The sequence below is a fragment of the Lagenorhynchus albirostris genome, chromosome X (assembly GCF_949774975.1).
Source record: "Lagenorhynchus albirostris chromosome X, mLagAlb1.1, whole genome shotgun sequence".
Lineage (NCBI taxonomy): Eukaryota > Metazoa > Chordata > Mammalia > Artiodactyla > Delphinidae > Lagenorhynchus > Lagenorhynchus albirostris.
Genome location: NC_083116.1, coordinates 116023806 through 116050591, shown reverse-complemented (window position 1 = coordinate 116050591; position 26786 = coordinate 116023806). Strand labels below are relative to the sequence as shown.

The 26786-nt window shown below is 44.1% G+C and overlaps 1 protein-coding gene across 1 annotated transcript in view; it reads right to left on the bottom strand.

Moving 5' to 3' along the window:
* MAP3K15 (mitogen-activated protein kinase kinase kinase 15) overlaps nt 1-14906 on the bottom strand; it is a 152705-nt gene extending 137799 nt beyond the window's left edge. The window contains 1 exon segment of the mRNA XM_060138461.1: nt 14567-14906. Within this exon segment, the coding sequence (XP_059994444.1) occupies nt 14567-14906 (340 nt within the window).
* Nucleotides 14907-26786: the final 11880 nt, after the last annotated feature.

The window sequence follows — 26786 nt, the reverse complement described above, 5'->3', positions numbered from 1 at the left end:
TTTTTTTGGTAAGAATGACCTAAAAATAAATCATTTTTATACTTTATAAGTACGATTGAGATATGTCCATTTACCAGTTTTTTCAAAAGAAAGATGCCATATATAAGCAAACTATGTTTACTCACAGAGGTGAATGGATTCACTGGGCTTAATTTCAGACCACTCACAGTGAAATATCTGTGATATAAAGTATAGCATAATTTAAGTCACGTATATGTTGCTCTTCCAACTAACAAGAGAAAAAAAATGTCTGGCATTATACTGCAAACTAGGGTGCATTCATCACTTCAAACGGTAACAATATCATCATCATCATCCGTGATGTCACACTTCACAGTTTCGCCTCCGGGCTCCCTGGGAGCCTCTGACTATACTACCTCATACTTTCACCTTCGGCAGCTTCCTTCAACTCTTTTATAAAGGGAGCTGCTTTGACGTGACTCTCTTTGGCAAACGTTTTGCGACATATTTCTTAAAGGCTTTTCTAAGCAGCAGCTAATGACCTCCTCTTCCAAAAGTTCTGTGTCATACATCACCTTCAAGATGTGGGCAGCTTTAGAGAAGGAGAACTTGATGTACTGCTACAGCACACTGTGATGAGGGTAATGCTGAGCTTTCCTGTTTATACTGGCAAAATTGTAGGAAATTTCTTAATTTGTTCTCTTAATCGCCTCATTAAAATGACCACCAGTCAACACAAGAGGACCCTTGGCTTTTACATCTACTTCAACGATACCCTCTCTCTTTTTAACAAAATCAACTGCTCCTTCAAGGTCATCACTAGGTGCCGGGCCTTTTGCTGAGTTTTCACCCATTCTGTGCTCTAAGCTTCCCAAGCGGTGTGCATCCCCACAGCCTGTGGAGGGCAACTGAGTTCATTTGGTGGTGGTGATGGTGGTGACTCGTTGCTAGATATGGGGCCATTTTTCTTTCTCTTTAAGCCTTCTAATTTCCTTTTTTCCCCCCATGTACTCGTTTCCTTTTCCTTAGGTGGTTCTTTGAGAATGAATATGCAGACCTTACGATCTGCATCAAGCATGCCTCACTAGCCACAGGCTTTACAAAAATTACTTAGCAAGAACAAGTATTTTGGATGCAAGGTTTTCATTCTCAGGACAGAGAACACGTTTTTTAATGAACCCACCCACCAAGTCTTGAAACTTTAGCCTTGTGAGATCCAACGACAATCCAATGGTCATTCTAAACATCAAAATGGTCTTTGCTCCCAGCTCACAACCAATTGTGAGGGATACACTGGAGGCCAATCAAGCACCTTTATCATGTCAACCATCTCCTTTTGTTCCATTTATTCTATTTCTTTTGCCCCCCAACCTTAACAGTCACACAGAGTATCAGGTATGGACAGAACTGGTCTGATACAATGCAGCTGGCATTGAGGCTATTTTTGCTTACTGCTAAGCTTGGTAAGATGCAGAGATATTTTATTATATTCTGGTTACTACTGCTGCGTGAAAAAATCACCTCAAAATTTAATGGTACAAGTTTGAGTTCTGGTTCCAAGTTAAGATGGAATAAATACATCCCACCCTGTCTTCTCCATGAATGCAGCTATAAAAACTAGACAGAGTGGATGGAATAGCTATTTTAGGAGTGTGAAAAGTAAGTGGTAGCAAGCAGCCTGGAGAAGACGACTAGATTTCAGAGAACCACCAAATCGACAGCCAGTTCCACACTTTCCCCCAGTCTCCCCCAGCCTGGCCTAAAGGCAGCCTGAAACCCAGAACTGGGCGTTAGGTGCGGACACAGAGAGCATCAGGAGAAACCCTCTAGAAAAAGGCAGGAAAGGGGCCTCCTAATGCTCAGAGAGAGTGAGGGAATTCTCTACGTCTTCCTCTTCCTTGTCCTCTTGTACCCCCAGGCCCCCTGCAATCCCGCAGTGGTGACAGCAGAGACAGTCAGTGGCAGAGCGGGCCCACAGGTGCCTGGAACTCCGAGAGGGGAATCTTTTGCTCTAGTTGAAGGAGCTGTGGTCCCAAGGGTGGTGGCGGTGAATCTCCATTGCTTTTTTTTTCTCCTTCTGAATGCCTGGCCTCAGACATGGGCCCAGTTGTGGGAAGTGTGAGGCCGAATGGAATAACTGGCCACAGGACTGAAAAGGCAGCCCCAGTTAACCAGAAATCACAAAGCTGAACAGCACTAAAAGGGCTCTGAAGTCAGAACTGACACCACAACTGAAACGGACCTTGGCAACTTGAAACAACTAGGCCGACTGCCTGCTAAAGCAAAAATATCAACAGACTCCACAGGATATAAACAAGGGCCAGAATCTCATAATATTCAAAATGCTCAGGATAGGCTCCTCAATTACTTGGCATTCAAAGACGCAGGAAAATGTCAACTCACATGAGAAAAGACAATGGACAGACTCCAATGACAAGATGACCCAGACATGAGAATTATCTGACAATGACTTTAAAGCAGTTATTATAAAAAGTCTCCAAGAAGTGAGGGTAAACACTCCTGAAAAGAATGGAAAAAATAGGAAGTCTTAACAACTAAAGAGCCAAATGAAACTTTTAGGAACGAAAATTTTAATAAGCAAAAGAAAAAACTCACTAGAGGGGCTCACAAGAAGAATGGAGATGATAGAGGGTCAGTGAAATTAAAGACGGTTCAATGGAAATGATCCAGTCTGAACAACAGAAAAAAGACAAAGGGTTTAGGTCCAAATGCAGAAAGATCTCCTAGGGACTTCCCTGGTGGCACAGTGGTTAGGAATCCGCCTGCCAATGCAGGGGACACGCATTTGAGCCCAGGTCCGGGAAGATCCCACATGCCGCGGAGCAACTAAGCCCGTGCACCACAACTACTGAGCCTGTGCTCTAGAGCCTGTGCTCCGCAAATGAGAGAAGCCACCGCAATGAGAGGCCCATGCACTGCAACGAAGGGTAGCCCCCGCTCGCCGCAACTAGAGAAAGCCGGCACACAGCAATGAATACCCAATGCAGCCAAAAATAAATAAATAAATTTATTTAAATAAAAAAGAAAGATCTCCTAGAAATCAAGACCCTCTCCCAAAGACCCATAAACCAATAGGAAAAAAGGGGGGAGGGTTATAGATAGATAGCGCTCAGAAAAAAAGGGAAATATGCTCAACTTCCCTCAGAGTAAGAGAAATACAAACTAAAACTAATTGAGATATCATCCCTCAACCATCAGGTTAACAAGACTCTAAAATATTGGCAACCTATTTTATTACTGAGGCTGTAAAGAAAGATAATGGTATAACCCACAGATAGGAATCTGACACTGTTTACCAAAATTACAGGTGCATTTATTCTTCAATTCACAAATACCACTTTGGGCTACCTAATCACAAATACACCCATACATGTATTAAATGGCCCATGTATGAAGTTATTCATCGCAGCTTAGTAGCAAAAAACTATACATCCAGGTGTCCCGTAAAAAAGGTATTGGTAGAATAAACAATGATACATCCACCCAATGAAGTACTATTCAGCTATAAAGAAGAATAAGGAAGATTCCCATATTCTGATTTGGAAAGGTGTCCTGGCTAAACTGTATTTGGTCTGCTACCTTTTAAGTAAGAAAGGGAGAATAAGAATGCCAGACAGTACATATTTTCGGCTCTGTGGGCCACACAGTCTCCACCATTGTAGCCCCAAAGTGGCCACAGGAGAATGGATGCGTTCCAATAAAACTTTAGTTACAAAATAAAGGCAGCCAGCTTGCAGGTTGTAGCTTGCTGACAACGGACATAAAGAAACACTGAAAGGATAAATAAGAAACTAAAAAAACTTAGAGGAAACAGCACAGATGGGATAAAAACAGATAAATTGGACTTCAAAATTAAAAACTCATGCGTTAAAGAACAGCATCAAGAAAGTTAAAAGATAAATCACCGAACGGGAGAAAATATTTGCAAATCGTATATCTGACAAGGGATTATGTCTCCAGATTGTATAAAGGATTCTTACAGCTCAACAAGATGTCAAATAGCCCAACTGAAAAAAAGGACAAAGGATTTGAATAGACATTTCTGCAAAGATATACAAATGGTCAATAAACACATGAAAAGACATTCAACGTCCTTAGTCATCAAGGAAATTCAAATCAAAACCAAAATGAGACAACACTTCAAACCTACTAGGATGGCTATAATTTAAAAAAGACAGACAGAAAATAACAAGTGTTGGTGAGGATGTGGTGAAATTGGAACGCTCACACATTGCTGATGGAAATGTAAAATGGTGCAGCTGCTTTGGAAAATCTTTCTGGAAAGGAGTTCCTCAAAAGGTTACATATAAGGTGGATGCAACCCAAGTGTCCATCAATGGATGAATGGATAAACAAAATGTGGTCTATCCATACAGCAGAGTATTATTCAGCCTTAAAAAGGAAGGAAATTCTGACACATGCTACAACATGGATGAACTTTGAGGACATTATGCTAAATGAAAAAAGCCAGCTACACACACACCCAGAACACTGTACGATTCCACTTACAAAACGTACCTAGAGTAGTCAAACTCAGAGACAGAAAGTAGAATGGTGGTTACTGGTAGCTGGGGGAAGGGCAGAGTGGGGAATCGCGGTTTAATGGGCACAGAGTTCTCGTTTTGTAAGATGAAAGAGTTCTGGAGACTGGTTACACAACAATATGAATGTACCACACTACTGAAAGGCACACTTAGAAACAGTTAAGATGGTAAATTTTATGATGTGTTTCTTTATCACAATAAAAAACGTTTAAGAGAACATTAGAGTTACCATATGACCCAGAAATCCCACTGCTAGGTGTATACCCAAGAGAAATGCAAACGCAAGTCCACACAAAAACTTGTAGCATTATTCACAACAGCCCAAACTGAAAATAACCCCATCAACGGAAGGATGGAAAAATACAATGTGGTGTATCCATACAACAAAATACTATTCAGCAATAAAAAAGCAATGAAGTACTGATACATGCCACAACATGGACGAATCTTGAAAGCACATTAAGTGAAAGAAGACAGTCACAACGAACCAGCGTTACACGATTCCATTTATATTGAATAAACAAATCTCTAGAGACAGATAGTTGTTACTCCTGGCCAGGCTGGCAAACAGAAGCGATCCTACTCTGAGGTGCTGTCGGCATTCACTTGTCTTTTTTGATCCACGTGCTGGGTTACATGGTGTGTACAGTTTGTGAAAAGTCACAGAGCAGTACACAAGACTGTACCCTTTCCCGTATATATGCTATACCTCAATTAGAAGGAAAAATCAAGAGCTCATCACAAAGCGGGGTTTTGTGCCTTCTCACCTCCTTTCTGCAGCACAGGACCAGGAATGGAGTTAGCATGGATCTCCAACCTCAAAACTTAGGGAAAAAAAATTTTTTTTAACCAACTGCAGAGCTATAACACGACCCTACAACAGGATGATCGTCCAAAGGATGTGAGACCCCAGTCTTTACTATTTCACAGAGCACATTTCCTTCCATACTGAGGTTCTGGTGTATTTATTGCTGGGAGCAAAAGGAAGGCAAAGACATGGGGGACTGACATTTACTGAGCACTTACTAAGTTCAGGGCACTTGCTTGAATCTCTACCTAGAGGTTTGTTAAATGGGGGTCAGAGATGTTAAGTAAGTTATCCAGGGTCACACAGCCTATAAATGACAGGGCAGAAATTAAAACCTGATCCGTAAAGCCAATGTCCTTTCCCCTCTGCCACTCGTATTGCTGGGCGCAGTGGGATACAACGATGGAAGACATGTTGGTAAAGTTTCATCACGGATCTGTTTTGTCAGTTTTTACTCCAGAAGGCAGAAAGGCAATTTGCCTAAAGGACAACCTGCATTTCATACACGTTCCTGGATGGTGAGATGAAAGAGAGGCAGCCATGGTCCTGCCAGCTAGACTCCAAGTCCTGGGAGTACTCATCCAGGGGCAAGACCCATCTCCCGGATGTTTAAAGCAAGGTGTCAGGCTTGGTTTATCCAAAGTCACCTGTGTCAAACTGAATTTGAGATGAATCACAGCCCTCAATGTAAAAGCTAAAACTATAAAGCTTTCAGAAGAACACGTAGAAGAGGAGCCTCAAAACCACAACCTGGACGTAGGCAAAGATTTCTCAGACAGGACACAGAAGGCAAACTTAACAGGAAAAGAGCCTAAATTAGATTTAATCAAAGTTAAAATTTTCTGCTCATCAAATGTCACAAGTAGATGAATAAGCAAGCCACGGTCTGGGAGCAGATGTTCACAAAATATACTTCCGACAAAGCACTTGAATCCGGAATACATAAAGAACTCTTCTAATTCAATAATAAGATGACAACCCAACTAAACGGGTAAATGGCTTGAACAGACATCTCACAAAGGAAGGTGTCTGCATGGCTAAACAGCACATGAAAAGGTGCTCAACATCACTGATCATCAGGGAAAGGTGACTTAAAACCATAATGAGAAACCACCACACCCCCCAACTAGCAGGGCCAAAATAGAAAAGCTCAGTAATACAAAGTGCTGGTGAGGGTACGAAGCCACGGGAACTCTTGGTGCCTCGGTGCTAGGAATATAAAATGGTACCACTTTGAAAAAAAGTTTGGAAGTTTCTTTAATAGTTTAACATACACCTACCCTTTGATCCAGCCATTCCACTCCGAGGTATTTACCCGAGAGGAATAAAAAACATTTGCCATTAAAAAGACCTACATACAAATGTTCACAGTAGCTTGATTTATAATAGCCCCAAACTGGGAACAACCCAAACGTCCTTCAACAGGAGAATGGCTAAACCAACTGTGATATATTCACGCAATGGAATAGTACTTGGCATTAAAAAGGAACAAGCTACTGGTAACAGCAACAGTACGGATGAATCTCAAAAAAGTCACGCTGAGTGAAGGAAGCCCGACACTGAAGAGTACACACTGCCTGAGTCCATTTACACAAAACTCTAGAAAAGGCAAATCTAATCTAAGCGTAAGAGTTAACCCCCCGGGGCCAGGAATGGGAGTGGAAAGGGGAATGAGTGGGAGGGGACACAAGGCAACTTTCTGGGCAGATGGAAACTATATTGTGATAGGATTTGCTTACCTAGGTTTAGCCGTTTCTCAAGGTTGTACAACTAAGATTTGTGCATTTCAATGTATATACATTTTTACACTAACAATGTTGAAACGTATAATCAAGTACGGGGTGGGGAGAGGTCAAGAAGAAATAAAGATGGCAGAATATTAATAATTGTTGAAGCTGCGTAATGCACATGCTTGAAATTTTCCATAATAAAAAAATGGAAGAAAAAAAATCATTTACATCGAATGCTCCCGCTCTCCCCCTGCCCCTCCGTGTCCAGTTCTGCCTGGCCGCTGGGCTGCCCTCCCGCAGCCCCAGCTCCTGAGTGAACTCTGCTTCCTGCCAAGGTCTGCCGCTTGACTCCTTTCTGCTCTACAACTCCCCACCGCCAACCAAGCCCCTATAACCGCCAGGCATTTTTGGCAAGCCCTGTCACACCCAATAGCTCAAAACCTGTTCAAGGGACTGGGAAACAACAAGCTTTCCAGCTTGCTTTTCAAGAGTTCAGTCCTCTCCCGCCTACACTGTCTGACCGGGATTTAAACAGCACCTGTCTCAAAGCCTGATACTTAGAAGGCTTTAAAAGATAGTTTATGGCTTGTATTCCAAAAATACGTCTGTAAGTTGACAACTGGGAACTGAATATGCATTTTCCCGCATAACAAATAATATACAGCCAGTAATGCAGTGGTCCAGTCCACAAATATCTATCTACCCACTGTATGCAGTCAAGGCTCCAACAGCAATGCCTCAATTCAATGCTACAGGTGCAATGCTTCTCTCATCAGTCAGTTCACATGACTAAAAGTTGAGGAAAGTTCCAGGCTCAATGCTGAGTCAGTAGCAGTAAAAGTGGTTCAAAAGGAAGGAGGCTCAGGGAAGGGCCCCTCTGAGCAAGCCAGAAGCCACGTGCAGCACAGGACAGCTGAGGTCCGGCCAGGGGCTCGTGTGCACGGGTCCCTGGGTGTACAGTCATTGTTGCCTGAGCCGGCTGGTGGGGAGAGAGGAAAAGTGGGAGAAGGCTTCTGACTTACAGCCCCATCTTTAATCTCCTACTGCACTTGCTTGAAATAAAATCACATTTATATTATAGAAAATAAACATTATAGAACATGTGGACAAACAACAAGAACCAGTCTGCCCAGCACACAATCCAAACCACTGTTTCCATTCCAGTGTGGCCGGTGTGAGCTCTTCTAGTCTCTTCTATTAGATATGTACCACCCAGAAATGTGTCGTTAGGATGTATCTTATTTTTTAATAAAATCACAATCGCACTATGCCTGGCCACCATTTTCACCTTGGTTTCTATAGGAAACCACATTCTGATTTCCTTTTGAGGGTGCCCAACAAATTTTGCTTCATCTCGACAGGAGAAACCAAGTGTCATCTGTGTCCACTGAGAGTTATTCTAAAAAGGAGCTGGATACATATTCCTAGGAAACACTCAAAGTGTAGCAAAGAAAAGTGCATCTGGTTCCCTGCCATTGAAGAGTTCACTGTCTGGCAGAAGATCAACCATTAAATCAATAATTATTTAATCACAATTGTGTTACTTGCTAGGAAAGAAAGCCACAGTGTGTGTACAACTGACGGGGGGCGGGAGAAGTTCGTGAAGGCTTCTGTGAAGATCTGAGATGTGAAGGCTGAAGGAGCTTTGGGCAGAGGAGGACTGCCAGGTGGTGGAGGGTGCCAGGATACGTTGGCTTCTAAGCAGATGACATGGACTGGAATGCACCGAGATTGGCCCAACCTTGAAAGACCAGTTACAAAGCTGCTGACAGTACGCTGGGTGAGAGAAGCCAGTGCTTGGACCCAGATGGTGGCAGGCATTTCTAGCAGAATGCACAGCACGCTATATTAGTCAGGATGAGCTAGGCTGTGCTGACACATCAGACAAATCCCCCAAATTTCAGGGGCTTCACTGCCATCTTGAACACACAACCTTCAAGTTTGCCATGACAGAGGCAAACTTCCCTGGTAGAGAGAAGGGAAGCAGGTTTGAAAACCATTTGGAAGCAAAAGGCTGGATTTGGCCATGAGGGACAGGGTGGAGTCAAGAATGACTCCTAGGTTCCTGACTTGAACTGCTAAATCGATGATTTCACTCATCAAAGTTTACTTACATAAGGGAAGGCAATGTCTAACTATTGCCCTTACATTCTGCTGGAAATATCGATAGATTTGGCCAGTCTCCTGACCATGTATAGGTGGCACACCAAACGTGCATTCTACGACCACCACAGCCATGTGTCCACAGGACTGTCTTCCTTGGAACTTCGTGCATTTTCCAGAATGGTGAGGAAAGGGTATGCACCAAATTATTAGAAGTCTTAAGACACCTTTAAGTCGCTCTCGCTCTCTCTTTTCTTTTCTAATATTTATTTATTTATTGAGCTGTGCCGGGTCTTAGCTGCAGCATGCGGGGGACCTTTTCAGTCGCAGCATGCGGGATCTAGTTCCCTGACCAGGGACTGAACCCGGTCCCCCTGCATTGGGAGTGTGGACTCTTAGCCACTGGACCACCGGGGAAGACCCTAAGTCTCTTTCTTAAGCAGGAGCCAATGCACCTGTGGATTAAGCCCATTAAAGTCAGCTGAGAGATACATTCAGGCATTTCTAGCAGAACGCACAGCACGCTATATATAAGTCAGGATGAGCTACGCGATGCTGCCACATCAGACAAATCCCCCAAATTCCAGGGGCTTAACTGCCATCTTGAACACACAACCTTCAAGTTTGCCATGACAGAGGCCAAGAGAGATGGAGGCGGCGTATCTTCTAACTCTCAGTCGCTTTCAAAGTGACACTTGTTGATGCTGCTCACATTTCATTGGCCAGCACTCGTCAAAAGAACCCCAGCTAACTGCAAAGGAGATTAGGCAATGTGGAAGACTCTGCGGAAGCCTGGTGGGCACGCTCTATGCCACACAGCGCATCAAGCGAACGAAGAATCCATGAGTAACATCATAGAAGGTGAAGCGAGACACAATCCCCATGAAGGGCAGAGAATGGAACTAGAGCTGGCCTTCTTTTAAACCATTATATATCCTTTTTTGTTGCAAAAATCCCAATCTTACTGTTGGATAAAAACTAACAGAATCACTCCAGTGTCATTTAATACAAAAGGAAAAAATTACCTAGCCTCCAAAACCAGTGAAACCAGGGAAGAAGCTAGAATGTCTCCTCCCATGGCTGGTATGAACCTGATGGCCCAAGCATTTCCATTCCATTTTCTTGGCCCACAGCAGCATAGTGAGGGGCCCCACGATTAGCATATATTTTTACCAGTGACAGTCCATTACATGAGATGACACATGACCTGACTTCCTCTTGGAAAGGCATGCCCTAGGAGACAACTTTCTAGCAGTTGGGCTATATTTTCATAACCCAAGTTGCACTCTCTTACCACTATAAAAACCACCCCCAGGGCTTCCCTGGTGGTGCAGTGGTTGAGAGTCCGCCTGCCGACGCAGGGGACACGGGTTTGTGCCCCGGTCTGGGAAGTTCCCACATGCCGCGAAGCGGCTGGGCCCGTGAGCCATGGCCGCTGGGCCTGCGCGTCCGGAGCCTATGCTCCGCAACGGGAGAGGCCACAACAGCGAGAGGCCCGCGTAAGGCAAAAAAGAAAAACAAAAAAAAAACCACCCCCAAGTCTTAGGAGCCTGACTAAATAAAAGCTTCTCTCTTGCTTATGCAAAATCCAAAGTGGATGATCCTGTACTACAGCTATCCTCAAAAGAGTGGTTCAGGCATCCAGGTACCTTCCATCATGTGCTACTGCCATCTTCTACAGCCAGCCTCCAAGGGCCCCACGGAGACCACAGAAAGGGATGAGAGAGTACGAGAAGATCTACAGATACGCCAACGCCTTGGCCCAAAGTGACAGACATGACTAATACTCACATTTCATTGGCCAGAACTAGTTATATGGCCCACATAGACTCAAAGGGTGCTGGAAAATGTAGTCCCTGCTTCCCAGCAACAAGTAGGAGAATCAATCTCCTGACCACCTAGCTACCTCTGCCACACTTTGTATCCTCCAAATGACTCTTGCCAGAAAAGGGGAATCATCAGGACAGAGCAAAGTCAAGTAACTAACCTGGAGACTGATGTCTTGGTCTTTTAATCAATGTTCAGGAAATGCAAGGATTTCCTGTTGCAGGTGGCAATACCTCCCAACGTTTAAAATCACTGTGAACATAGCTGAAGAAAAAAATCAGAAGCAGGGTCCCCGAGTCAGGAAAGTAGCAGGTATGTGAGGTTCAGAGAGGAGGGAGGGCAGGCAGTCAGGCACATCAGGTATGGGAAGCTCACCGGAGTCCCAGGTCCCGATCAAAGGGGCCGTTCTTGTCACTGGAGCAGTTAATAGCTAACTCAATAACCACAATAAATGTATTCAACTACAGCATCCTGGGAGAGCAGTTTCTGTGGTCAAGATGTCTGGGAAAGCATGAGACAGAGTTACCCAGGTTTCCTTCCTGTAGGATGTCCGAGTTTTCCATACATTCACAAGCACTGAGAACCTCCAGGAGGGAGACACAGCACGCACCCGAGGAAGCAGAGGAGGCTGCTCTGTGCAAACACACCCAACACACACAGTACATTAGCTAAAGTCGTGACTATGAATTCTGTTCAAGTAGAGAAATGGGCACCTCAACAAAAGGCGCGAAGGCATATTCAGAAAAGGCGGTTCCTTCTAAAAAACAAAAAAAGAGAGACATGTTTTGTTCTCCAAATCCTAGAAGTAACCGAGTGATTGACCCTCACTTGCTGAATGTGACAGCTTTACTGAATTTGAGACTCTCATCTTTGAGGATGGATGCTGGATGTTAAAAACAAACAAACAAACAAACAAAAAAACCCAAAAGAAACAAACAAAAAACCAGGTCCTTCTATGGGCCAAAGGCACACAGAGATGAGCACCACCTCTGCTAAAAGTAAAAAGAACGTCCCTCAAAAAATTAAACATAGAATTACCGTTTGACACAGTAATTCCACGTCCCGGTATACACCCAAAAATGTGAAAGCAGAGACTTGAACAGAAATTTATCCACCATGGTCATTACAGCATTATTCACCATAGCCTAAGACATCACGCTAAGTGAAATAAGTCAGTCACAGAAAGACAAATACTGTATGATTCCACTCATATGAGGCATCTAGAGTAGTCAAATGCACAGAGACAGAGGGTAGGACAGTGGGTAGCAGGGGCTGGGGGAGTGAGGAGTGGCAAGTTATTAAGGAGTACAGAGAATCTGTTTGGGATGATGAAAAAGTTCTGGAAATGGAGAGTGGGGATGACTGCACAGCAGTGCGACTGTACTTAATGACTCTGAAATCCACACTTAAAAATGGTTTCAACGGCAAATTTTATATTACGTACACTTTACCATAATTTTTTTTTTTAAAAAAAAGCCAATGAGCTGCTCCTCAGCCCTCATGGCTTACGGCGGTTTTCTTTCACAACAGCGCCCACGTGCCCCCTTGCATGGGTTGATAGCTCTCCTGCAGCCCATCAAATCTCCCAGGCACTGGTGACACATAACCTCCCATTCAGACCCACAAAGGACCACATAAAACTGCACAAGGAGATGGAAAACACGATCCAACCCAGCCTTGACTCATTATGACAACAGGAGATGGGAAGTGCTTAAATTTCACATCTACGATCCCGCCCCCCCCCCCCCCCGCCCGAAACACACCTGGGACAGTTCAACAGTTCTTGGAGAGCAAGGTTGTAGAACTTCTACAAAAAAGCCAAAGTGACAGATTTATATCTTTTTGGTGGAGACACCAAAAAGCTGTGAATGGCAGAGATCAGGAAGCCGGGGTGGGGGCGTGGTGTCTGTTTAAATCCGTGAACCGACTTCTTGGAGTTTCGTATATTGTTTGTCAAACCTATGAAAAGAATTTACTGGTTATGATGATGTACTGAAAAACGATTTATTCAAGACCAGGCCAAGGTCAACCAAAGGAGGTACATACTGCAGCTGAAAATTCGAGGCAATGAGGACCCAGAACGAAGGCTTGTTTTACACTTACTTACAGAGAGAGGGAGAGAGGGAGAGAGGGAGAGAGGGAGAGAGGGAGAGAGGGAGAGAGGGAGAGAGGGAGAGAGGGAGAGAGGGAGAGAGGGAGAGAGGGAGAGAGGGAGAGAGGGAGAGAGGGAGAGAGGGAGAGAAGCAAAGCCACTGCACGCCAATTTTCAGAGTCGGCACCAGCAGGCAGGAGGCTACAGCTGTGCCTAATGGCCAAATGGACATTTAAGCATTCAGAGAAGAGTCTGTTCAAACTCCATTTTCAGCGGAGAATGAACAGAAGTCGAGAAAACCGAGTGGTTCCAGGTGAAATGGGCTCCTGAACAACTTTTCTAAAAAAGATGTTGCGCTGAAGAGTCTACTCTGAGTGGTCAGAAACATCCAGGGAGTGTTTTCAAAGGCCCAGCAGCCACTTGTTTAAACAAGCTTGTTAAACAGCTTCCAGCTGGGGAGGATTTGCTCTGCAGAAAACAGATCCCGGCAAAGAATGGATGGTAACAAAGCTAGCTTACCATCTCACCAGCACGGCGTGGCCGCCGCCATTTACCTTCTCACAAGCTTTTGGGGTTAGGGCAGGCATGTTACTCCTGTTTGACCAGTGGAGAAACCAAGGCACAGGGTCTCCCAGGTGAACTACTGTCCCACAATGCTTGTGAATATCACCCAAGTGCCAGAGGCTTGTCACATAGCTTCCAAAGGATCGGTAAGGAAAACAGCCAAGCAACAATCAGTTCCACACCTGGAGGAACTCGCGCCAATCTAAAGTACTGATTTAAGGCTGGGTTCTGGCACGCTTATTACAGTGAGCTGAGTGTCCCGTTCCGGCAACGGAGGAGATCCTGAAGCCGGGAATGTTTGTGCACTACAGGATAAAATATATCTGTCACACTGGTAGTAGAGCACAGCCCCACTGTCAATCTGTGTTAAGTGTGCAAAAGAACTCCGGGGCATTTCTAAGAGACGCCCCCTCCCCCCGTCCCCCATTGTAATAGACCATTACCCACCCTTGACTGCAAAATGGAATCATGTGGGAAGCATTCGACAATCCTGAGGCCTCAGATTCTGATATCATGGGTCTGGGATACAGTCTGGGCATTACGAGTTTGAAAAGCTCCCACAGGTGATTCTAACGTGTAGCCAGGGTTGGGACCCACAGGAGTGAGAAACTAACAGATGAATAACTAGTGGAGGGCGGGGAACTCAGCCTCGACTGGGTTACAGGCTGTTTCTTGGATCATCTGATGTTTAAGAAAACTGAAGAATAAAGAACTATGAATGCCAGGGGCCTCTGCTTTCTTACCTGTAAAGGGTACAAGGCTACCTACTCTGCCCTCCCCAAAAGGTGGGGCGGTCCTGTCGAAAAGAGTCAGCTGGTGCTAGGATGGGGAGGAAGAGATGGTGCTTCGGTGGCGTGGGCGAAGATAAGGAAAACTGGGAGGAATGGGGTGGGGGCGAAAGGGGACACCGCCTCACCTGCGTCGTAGAAGGCGTCGAGCACGGCTGTCTCCCCAAAGTCGAGCTCCCCGAAGGGCACGAAGGTGAGGTGGGCGCCCTTGGCCTCGCAGGCCCGCAGCAAGCACCGCCGCGCCCCCGCCTCGGGGCCGCCGGCCGCGCCCCCCTGGGGGCTCTCGCTGCGCACGTACACGGCCAGCAGAGCCCGCCGCGGCCCGCCCCCGCCCTCGGCCGCCCCCTCGGGCTCCAGCGGCCACGCCGGCCCCGCCGCGCCCTCGTCCCCCGGCGGCAGCGGGCACTGTGCGGACTCGGCCGCCACCCCGAGCTCCCCAGCCGGGGGAGCCCCGCCGCCGCTGTCCATGTGGCGTCCCTGCGCGCCCTTCCTTGTCCCACCTCCGCGCGAGTGGCCGGCGGCGGTGGCACCTGCTGCTGCGACGCGGGAAGGGAGCTGGGGAAGCCAGCGCCCGCCGGTGGCCCCGCGACGGGCAGGCGACGGCGGGGCCCCTCGGCTACACGCAGAAGCTCCAGCCCCGCAGCCCCCGAGCGCCCTTTGAAGGCTCGGGAGGGAGGGGCGGGGTCTTCGGACGTCAGGGCGAGCGGAGGGCGGGGGGAGGTCCGGGAAGGGCGGCGGGGCAGGAGCCCGCCGGGCGCCCCCTGCCGCCTCCCCCGGGCAGCGCCCTAAGAAGGGCGGATTCACGAATTTCAGGGTTTTGCTGTTGTTGCCGTCCCTCCAGCCTTAGGAGTCCCATTTTTTCCCCTCAAAACAATTTGAGGCTTTTCAAGCAGAGTAAAAGCTCTTTCAAAGCGCCAGCTGGATGTAAATCTTCAATTCCAAACTAAATACAGATGTAGTGTTAACCCAGAATCGAGATAAGATGCTTATTTAAAATACCTCTGAGTTTGTACTCCTTGTCCCCAGTTGCCAAGAGCATGGCCCTCCTGAGCTCATGCCCTGAAGACCCGCTTGTCCTGACTTTCACTGTGACCTTGACAAAAGCACCGTGATGCACCAGCATCAAATTTTGTTGGCCTGGAAAATACACTCCAAGTAGCCTGCCTGCCAGATCTAAGAAATGCTGTGAACCCAAAGGGCTCTTTACTCTGGATCTTACCCACCTCACGATTTTAGGCCCAAGTATTAAAAAGTAGTATTACCACTGCAGGTAGTACTTGTATTTATTTAAAAGGTAGGATGCACTGGACGTTGTCACAAGGTTTTGGGGTTTTGGTGGTTTTCTTTTTTTTTTTTTTTTTTTTGCGGTACGCGGGCCTCTCACTGTTGTGGCCTCTCCCGTTGCAGAGCACAGGCTCCGGACGCGCAGGCTCAGCAGCCGTGGCTCACGGGCCCAGCTGCTCCGCGGCATGTGGGATCTCCCCGGACCGTGGCACGAACCCGTGTCCCCTGCTTCGGCAGGCGGACTCTCAACCACTGCGCCGCCGAAGAAGCCCGTTTTCATTTTTAATGATAGTTTTATTGAGATATAACTCACAAACCATCCAATTAACCCATTTAAATAGTTGTTAGTTTATCCGTGGAGTTGAGCAGCCATCATCATACTGTTTTAGAACATTTTCATCACCCCCCAGAAAACCCCAGTACCCATCAACAACAGTCTCTCTCCACCTCCCACAACACCCCTCAGCCCCAGGCAACCACCAATCTACTTACTGTCTCTATAGATTTGGCTGTTCTGGACATTTCCTATAAATGGAATCATACAATGTGTGGATAGAGGTTTTCATTTGTTCTGGGTGTATACCTAGGAATGGGATTTCTGGGTCATATGGCAACTTTATGTTTAAGCTTTGGAGAAGCTACCACTGCTTTCCAATGTAGCTCCACCATTTTATATTTCCACCAGCAGTGTACAAGCATGCCAACTTCTCCACACTCTCACCAACACTTGTTATTGTCTTTTTGATTATAGCCATCCTAGTGGGAGTGAAGTGATAGCTCACTGGGATTTTGATTTGCGTTTCTCTTAAAGACTAATGACGTTGAGCATTTTGTCGTGCGCTTATCCTCTATTTGCATAATTTCTTTGGAGAAAAGTCCATTCAGACCCTTTACCCTTTTAAAAACAGGGTATTTGTCTTTTTATTATTGAATTGCAAAAGCTCTTTATATATTACAGATACAAGGCCCTTATCAGATGTGTGATTTGCAAATACTTTCTCCTCTCCTGTGGGCTGTCTTTTTACTTTCTTGATGGTGTCCTTTGCAGCATATCACAAGCCATTTTGACACAAGCAGGATAGGATTTACCTTATAAAACAACAATTTGCCTTCTCTTCATGTTTCAGCAATAATATAGTCCATCCCTCTACCTCACCCCCAAAAGAAAGCAGAAACCGCCAGCATAAATCTTTGGAGAAATTCTAATTCCTGTCCTGGTAGAAATGAGCAATTTCACAAGGGATATCAATGTGCAACCTCTTTTGTAGCCAATGAATGGAAAATGGGCTCTGAGGAAATCTGAAAAAACACACAGGCCAGAATTAGGAAGAGGGAATCTCTTCTAAGATTTTTTTTAAACGTACGATGCTATAAAAGGACACATTTTCTTTGTAACCTTGTAATGCATAATAATAGTACTTTTCCTAATATGGCTGTTCATCTGAGATTATTTCAATGACTGGCACAGCCTTCAGAAGGGCAGAGATGCCCACTTCACAATTGCTTGCCAATGTCTTGCTGTTGCCCGCACTCCAATCTTCCTATGTTTCTTCCAGCTCTCACTAGGCCCTGCTGACTAAGTGAGACTCATAGGAGGTGTGAATTCTGGCTTGAATAATATCTTTCTTTAAGCACAACCCCTGCCGAGTAAAGAACCTGGCTAGCAGGTGCCTTCCTCGCAGCTGGCATGCACAGCCCACCTTCTCATTGTTTCTAGTAATTCGCACACCTGAAACATGTCCCAGTCCCTTCTCCCAATGTCCTTCCTACCTCCCCTGCCCCAGCCCCACTGATGAGACAATTGCAAACCGCTGGATTAGTCTTTTCCTTTTAGTTGAACAATTGTTTGTTCTTACCTCCGCCTTGCCCCTTACTAAGTGCACATCCTGGAAAACACTTGGCCCCAGTGCAGAGATGTCATTTGGACTGGCACATGGAATTGAAGAATAGAGTAGAGGCACTGTAGCTAAAGGGTAAGATTAAATCTAGGTGTTCTTCTCATCTCCTCCATTTTATTTTAGGTTGGTTATTCATACCAGTTATGGTCCCACTAGTTAGTTCTTTGACTCACACTGTAAACACTGTAAATAGTTTAGTTACCACTTGAGTGGCAATTTCATTACTTTTTTCCTAAGAAAATACAGTGTACCCAAGGGCCAAGCAAATAGTGACAAAAGGGAAACAAGCAGGTTGCACAATAGTATATGTATTTGGAAAAACTCTAACATATGTCGTAATTCAACAAGGATTTCTTGAGCATCTATTGTGTGTCAGGCACTGTCCTTGGTGCAGAGGTTATCACAGTGAACAAGACAACCAAAGTCCCTGCCATTATGTTATAAGTAGATAGACAGATATGTCTATAGACAGATATACCTGTGTATAGATGCTATAAATATTGTATGGACATAGATTATTATAATCTGCCATAAAGTACAAGAAAAACAAACAGGGTGGATGAAACTCATAAGAAGCATTAAGCATAGATTATATGTAAAATACTAGTTTATGAAATATAGGTGAAACTCATAGCATGTCTTTTTAAAAAAATTATTTATTTTTGGCTGCATTGGGTCTTCGTTGCCGCACGCGGGCTTTCTCTAGTTGCGTTGAGTGGGGGCTACTCTTTGTTGTGGTGCGTGGGCTTCTCAATGCGATGGCTTCTCTTGTTGCAGAGCACGGGCTCTAGGTGCGTGGGCTTCAGTAGTTGTGGTGCACGGGTTCAGTACTTGTGTCTTGCGGGCTCTAGAGCGCAGGCTCTGTAGTTGTGGCGCACGGGCTTAGTTGCTCCGCGGCATGTGAATCTTCCCAGACCGGGGCTCAAGCCCGTGTCCCCTGCACTGGCAGGCAGATTCTTAACCACTGCACCACCAGGGAAGTCCCCATAGCATGTTTTAATTATACACCATGAGTGAGCAAGTAGATTGTGAGAAAAAGGTGGACTTCATAAGATTTAGTTAAAACAATAAGTTATTTCCCTCTACGACATGTTGCAGATGGAATATATGATGGAACAAACAAGACTATCATTTACAAATAGATAGGAATGGAAAGACCGAGTCATTAGGTATGAGCATGCAATCTCTGAACTCCCAGTTATGTCACCCCTAAATCAACCACCCATTCTGGTCTCACATTTGCCCTCTGTCTTCTTGAAGGTATAGAATAGAGTTATAATAACTGTTTTAATATCCTTGTTTATGAATACTATTATCTGTTTTATTACTGGATCTTTTCCTATTGGTTGATTTTTCTCCTCATTGTGGGTCATTTTTTTCCTGCTTCTTTGCATGCCTGGTAATTTTTTATTAGATGCCACACATTGTGACTTTTACCTTAATGAGTACTGTGTATTTTTGTATTCCTATAAATATTCTTGAGCTTTGTTCTGGGACACAGTTATTTGGAAATAGTTCGATCCTTCTGAGGCCTCCTTTTAAGCTTTGTTTTAAATGGGATCAGAGCAGCCTTTAGGCTAGGGGTAATTAATCCCTACTACTGAGGCAATGCCTCTCTGAATATTCTACCCAATGTCTTGGGGTTTATGAAGTTTTTCCATTCTGGCCAGTGGAAACAGAAACTATCTGGGCCCTGTGGGACCTCCAAGGATTGTTCCCTCTAATCCGTTCAGGTAGTTCTTTCCCCAGCCTTGAGTATTTTCTTTACACACAGGTGCTGGTCCGTACTCTACTGAAGATTCCCGATCTACACACCTCTGGAACTCTGTGCAGCCTTCTCCTCCCCAGTACTCACACCGTGGCCTCGTTGGCATTCCAGCTCCATAAGCTCAACTTCGAATGATAACTGGGCTCCCCTCGGCTTCCCTTTCTCTGTTCTATGGCCTGGAAACTCTCTCAGGCCCGTAAACTGGGAAATTGCAGGGCTCTATTTGTTTCCCCTTTCTCTGAGATCTCTGTCCTGTGTTGCGCTCCTTATATGATTTTTGCAACTTTTTCTGGAAAAGTCTAAAATTCTTTTAAGATGAGAAGACTTAAAAGTTTCAACATTAAAAAGAAAAGCATTTCTCCCTTCTCCACTCTAGGCCCGCTCCAGGCTGCCCACTTGCAGCAGGAAAAGGAGGAGCGGTGTTGGCTTCTCCCCTCTTCCGCCATGCCGGCCACCTCTCCAAGATGCGGGTGTGTAGGGAGAGGAGCTAAGGCAACCCCACTTATGGGCTGCTCATGCTGGGACCGTACCCGGTCCAGGGGAAATGCATACCCTTCACCGCACACTTGTCTTCCATGTCCTGACAACTTCTTGGGAACATACGTAGCAGGCCATCTTTGAGTCCTTTCCCTAGGCTCTTGGTGAGTAGTAGGCAACTCTCCAACACCCCCATTGGCAGAGAGGGACTCACCAGCACACCAATCTCTCTCCAAAACACTCTTCTAATTTCCAACTCTCTTTTCTGGGAATGCCCAGCCTCACTGTGAAAATGAGTATTTTGTTTCTGGTACGAGACCTTCCAGAGCGCTCTTTTCTATCTGCCATCAACTTTCTGCTGCCAGTAACATTCCAGATGATACCTGCTTCATCAGCCTAGGGCCTGGAGTGAAGATGATGATAACATGAACCAAAGCCCCCACTTGACTTAAAATGGACACTGAAGAAGAACTTGAAAGAGATAAGGGTGTTAGCCATGCAGATATGTACAGGAAGAGCATTGCAGGCAGAGGCAAGGGCCAGTGCAAAGGCCCTAAGGCATCCTAGCATGCTCAAGCAACAGCAAGGCCAGAATCTCTAGATATTTAGAATCCCATCGTCTCATTTTTTAAACATAACTAGTTTCTAGAAAGTTCGTCCATATATTTAAATGAAATCTTCTCTTATAACTACCACCCATTTATTCTTTTTTAAAAATTTTTATTTATTTAATTAATTAATTTTATTTTTGGCTGATTTGTGTCTTTGTTGCTGCACATGGGCTTTCTCTAGTTGTGGCGAGCGGGGGCTTCTCTTCGTTGTGGTGCGCAGGCTTCTCATTGCGGTGGCTTCTCTTGTTGTGGAGCTCAGGCTCTAGGCGCGCGGGCTTCAGTAGTTGTGGCACGTGGGCTCAGTAGTTGTGGCTCGCAGGCTCTAGAGCACAGGCTCAGTAGTTGTGGCGCACGGGCCCGGCTGCTCAGTGGCATGTGGGATCTTCCCGGACCAGGGCTCAAACCCGTGTCCCCTGCATTGGTAGGCGGATTCTTAACCACTGCATCACCAGGCAAGCCCCCACCCATTTATTCTAATTTAATTCTCCTTCCACATGGCAGCTTTCCAAGTACTGCCCTCAGGTTTCTCCCACCTCCCACACCCTTCGATCATTTCTCCATGACACAATATCCAGGCTACTCGCCACCTTGATGATTCTCCTCAGGAAGAGTCCCTATTTGTCTCTATTGCTGTTCTGTGTGTACAAAAGACTTTTTTAAAATTAAACTTTATTTTGAGATGATTGTAGAAATCATACAGAGATCTGGTGTACCCTTTAATCAGTTTGCCCCAATGGTAACATCTTGCCAAACTGTAGTACGCTATCAAGGATACTGATATCAAGATATCAGGATATTGACATTAAGACAGTCAACATACAGAACAGTTTCATCACCACAAGGATCCCTCCTGCTGCCCTTTGACTGCCACACCCATCTCCCTTCTCACCCCTCATCCCTAACTGCTGGTAACCACTAATCTGATCACCATTTCTATAATTTTGTCATTTCAAGAATGTTATATAAATGGAACCATAGAATGTGTAACCTTTAAGGATTGTCTTTTTTCACCCAGCACAATTCCCCTGGGATTCATCCAAACTGTTGCATCCGTAATGCTTTCCAATCTTTGCTGAGCACTATTCCATGGCATAGATGCACGGCAGCTTCTTTAATCATGCACCCATTGAAGGACACCTGGGTTGTTTCCAGTCCTGGGTTATTATGAATAAAGCTGCGATGAACATTCATGTACAGGTTTCTGTGTGAACGTAAGTTTTCACTTCTCTGGGATAAATGCCCAGGAGTGCAAATTCTAGGTCACATGGTAGTTGCCTGTTTAATTTTTTAAGAAACTGCCACATTGTTTTCCAGAGTGGCTGCACCGTTTTACACTCCCACCAGCAATGTACAAGTGATCCAGTTTCTCCACATCCTTACTAGTATTTGGTGTTGTCACTGTAAAAAATTTTAGCCATTTTGATAAGTGCGTAGTAATATCTCACTGTGGTTTTAATTTGCATTTTTCCAACGGATAATGATGTTTAACATCTTTTCATGTGCTTTTCTGCCATTTGTTTATCTTCTTTGGTGAACATTTGTTCATATCTTGTGCCCATTTTCTAACTGGAATGTTTGGTTTTTTACTGTTGAGTTTTGAGTGTTTTCTATATATTCTAGATAGCAATTCTTTGTCAGATATGGGGGTTGCAAATATTTCTCTCCCAGTGTGTAGCTTGTCTTATTATCCTCTTTAATAGACAGAGCAAAAGCTTTTAATCTTTTTAAAAAATTCTTTTCCATTATGGTTTATTACAGGATACTGAGTATAATTCCCTGTGCTATACAATAGGACCTTGTTGTTTATCCACACTATATATAATAGTTTGGACCTGCTAGCCCCAAACTCCCAGTCCAATCCTCTCTCTCCCCACCTCCCCCTTGGCAACCACAAGCCTGTTCTCTATGTCTGTGAGTCTGTTTCTGTTTCGTAGATAAAAGCTTTTAATCTTGATGAGGCCCAATTTATCAGTTTTTCCATTTATGGATGGTGCTTTTGATTTCAAGTTAAAGAACTCTTTCCCTAGACCTAGGGCTCAAAGATTTTCTCCTCTTTTTTTCTAAAAGTTTCATAGTTTTACATTTAAAATCCATTTTGACTCCCTCACCCTGCGTTCTTCTAAAAGGTGCTCGTCCTTCCTGTGTTTACGCCTCTCCAAACCAGACTCCCTAGAGCCCTCAAGCACTCTCCATATGACTAGGCTTCAAATTACTTATGCACAATATCCAACTCGGCGTGTATCAAGAATGATTCATCATAGCCCTGTTAAGTAGGTTGCCCCAAACTTGATCCGTATCTGCAGGTTGAATCAGACTGGAAGCAAGAATACCTTGGCATTCCCACTTGAATCACTAGAAAATATTAGAGACTGGGACTTATACCATTGGCACTCCTGAGGCCTTTGGACTCAGACTGGAACGACACCACTGGCTTCCTGAGTCTCCAGCTCCCAGGCCACAGATTGTTGAACTTCTCGGTATCCATAATCAGCCGTGTGGCTGACAGGGTCTTGGTGCTCTGGCCTGCTGTCAGGCCTGAGCCGCTGAGGTGGGAGAGCTGAGTTCAGGACACTGGACCACCAGAGACCTCCCGGCCTCACGTAATATCAGTCGGCAAGAGCTCTCCCAGAGATCTCCATCTCAACGCTAAGACCCAGCTCCACTCAACGGCCAGCAAGCTCCAGTGCTGGACGCCGCATGCCAAACAACTAGCAAGACAGGAACACAACCCCACCCATTAGCAAAGAGGCTGCCTAAAATCATACTAAGTTCACAGACACCCCAAAACACACCACCGGACAAGGCCCTGCCCACCAGAAAGACAAGATCCAGCCCCACCACCCATCAGAACACAGGCACCAGTGCCCTCCACCAGGAAACCTACACGAGCCACTGAACCAACCTCACCCACTGGGGGCAGACACCAAAAACAACGGGAACTACGAACCTGCAGCCTGCGAAAGGGAGACCTCAAACACAGTAAGTTAAGCTAAAAAAAATGAGAAGACACAGAAATACACAGCAGATGAAGGAGCAAGGTAAAAACCCACCAGGCCAAACAAATGAAGAGGAAATAGGCAGTCTACCAGAGAACGAATTCAGAGCAATGATAGTAAAGATGATCGAAAATCTTGGAAATAGAATGGAGAAAATACAAGAAACGTTTAACAAGGAAATAGAAGAACTAAAGACTAAGCAAACAATGATGAACAACACAATAAATGAAATGAAAAATTCTCTAGAAGGGATCAATAGCAGAACAACTGAGGCAGAAGGATGGATAAGTGACCTGGAAGATAAAATAGTGGAAATAACTACTGCAGAGCAGAATAAACAAAAAAGAATGAAAAGAACTGAGGACGGTCTCAGAGACCTCAGGGACAACATTAAATGCACCAACATTCGAATTATAGGGGTCCCAGAAGAAGAAGACAAAAAGAAAGGGTCTGAGAAAATATTTGAAGAGACAATAGTCGAAAATTTCCCTAACATGGGAAAGGAAACAGTCAATCAAGTCCAGGAAGCACAGAGAGTCCCATACAGGATAAATCCAAGGAGAAACACGCCAAAACACATATTATATAAAACTATCAATAATTAAATACAAAGAAAAAATATTAAAAGCAGAAAGGGAAAAGCAACAAATAACATACAAGGGAATCTCCATAAGGTTAAAAGCTGATCTTTCAGTGGAAACTGTGCAAGCCAGAAGGGAGTGGCAGGACATTTAAAGTGATGAAAAGGAAAAACCTACAACCAAGATTACTCTACCCAGCAAGGATGTCATTCAGATTCGATGGAGAAATGAAACCTTTACAGACAAGGAAAGTTAAGAGAATTCAGCACCACCAAACCAGCTTTACAACAAATGCTAAAGGAACTTCTCTAGGCAGGAAACACAAGAGAAGGAAAAGACCTACAGTAACAAACCCAAAACAATTAAGAAAATGGGAATAGGAACATACATATCGACAATTACCTTAAATGTAAATGGATTAAATGCTCTAACCAAAAGACACAGACTGGCTGAATGGATACAAAAACAAGACCCGTATATATGCTATCTACAAGAGACCCACTTCAGACCTAGGGACACATACAGACTGAAAGTGAGGGGATGGAAAAAGATATTCCATTCAAATGGAAATCAAAAGAAAGCTGGAGTAGCATTTCTCATATCAGACAAAACAGACTTTAAAATAAAGACTATTACAAGAGACAAAGAAGGACACTACATAATGATCAAGGGATCAATCCAAGAAGAAGATATAAGAATTGTAAATATTGATGCACCCAACATAGGAGCACCTCAATACATAAGGTAAATGCTAACAGCCATAAAAGGGGAAATCAACAGTAACACAATAATAGAAACCCCACTTTCACCAATGGACAGATCACCCAAAATGAAAATAAATAAGGAAACAGAAGCTTTAAATCACACATTAAACAAGATGGACTTTAACTGATATTTATAGGACATTCCATCCAAAAACAACAGAATACACTTTCTTCTCAAGTGCTCATGGAACATTCTCCAGGATAGACCATATCTTGGGTCACAAATCAAGCCTTGGTAAATTTAAGAAAATTGAAATTGTATGAAGTATCTTTTCCAACCACAGTGCTATGAGACTAGATATCAGTTACGGGGAAAAAAACTGTAAAAGATACAAACACATGGAGGCTAAACAATATGCTACTAAATAACCAAGAGATCACTGAAGGAGTCAAAGAGGAAACCAAAAAATGCTTAGAAACAAATGACAATGAAAACATGATGACCCAAAACCTATGGGAGTCAGCAAAAGCAGTTCTAAGAGGGAAGTTTATAGCAATACAATCCTACCACAAGATACTAGAAACATCTCAAATAAACACCCTAAACTTACACCTAAAGCAAATAGAGAAAGAAGAACAAAATAACCCGAAAGTTAGCAGAAGGAAAGAAATCATAAAAATCAGAACAGAAATAAATGAAAAAGAAATGAAGGAAACGATAGCAAGGATCAATAAAACTAAAAGCTGGTTCTTTGAGAAGATAAACAAAGTTGATAAACCATTAGCCAGACTCATGAAGAAAAAAGGGTGAAGACTCAAATCAACAGAATTAGAAATGAAAAAGGAGAAGTAACAACTGACGCTGCAGAAATACAAAGGATCATGAGAGATTACTACAAGCAACTATATGTCAATAAAATGGACTATCTGGAAGAAATGGACAAATTCATAGAAAAGCACAACCTTCGGAGACTGAACCAGGAAGAAATAGAAAAATATAAACAGACCAATCACAAGCACTGAAATTGAAACTGGGATTTAAAATCTTCCAACATACAAGAGCCCAGGACCCGATGGCTTCACAGGCGAATTCTATGAATCATTTACAGAAAAGCTAAGACCTATCCTTCTCAAACTCTTTCAAAATATAGCAGAGGGAGGAACACTTCCAAACTCATTCTACGAGGCCACCATCACCCTGATACCAAAACCAGACAAAGATGTCACAAAGAAAGAAAACTACAGGCCAATATCACTGATGAACATAGATGCAAAAATCCTCAACAAAATACTAGCAAACAGAATCCAACTGCACATTAAAGGGATCACACACCATGATCAAGTGGGGTTTATCCCAGGAATGCAAGGATTCTTCAATATATGCAAATCAATCAACGTGATACACCATATTAACAAATTGAAGGAGAAAAACCATATGATCATCTGAATAGACGCAGAAAAAGCTTTTGAGCAAATTCAACACCCATTTACGAAAAACACCCTCCAGAAAGTAGGCATAGAGGGAACTTACCTCAACATAATAAAGGCCATATATGACAAATCCACAGCCAACATCATCCTCAATGGTGAAAAACTGAAACCATTTCCACTAAGATCAGGAACAAGACAAGGTTGCCCACTCTCACTACTATTATTCAACATAGTTTTGGAAGTTTTGGCCACAGCAATCAGAGAAGAAGAAGAAATAAAAGGAATCCAAATTGGAAAAGAATTAAAACTGTCACTGTTTGCCGATGACATGATACTATACATAGAGAATCCTAAAGATGCTACCAGAAAACTACTAGAGCTAATCAAGGAATTTGGTAATGTAGCAGGATACAAAATTAATGCACAGAAATCTCTGGCATTCCTATACATTAATGATGAAAAATATGAAAGAGAAATTAGGAAACACTCCCCTTTATCACCGCAACAAAAAGAATAAAATATCTAGGAATAAACCTACCTAAGGAGACAAAAGACCTGTATGCAGAAAACTATAAGACACTGATGAAAGAAATTAAAG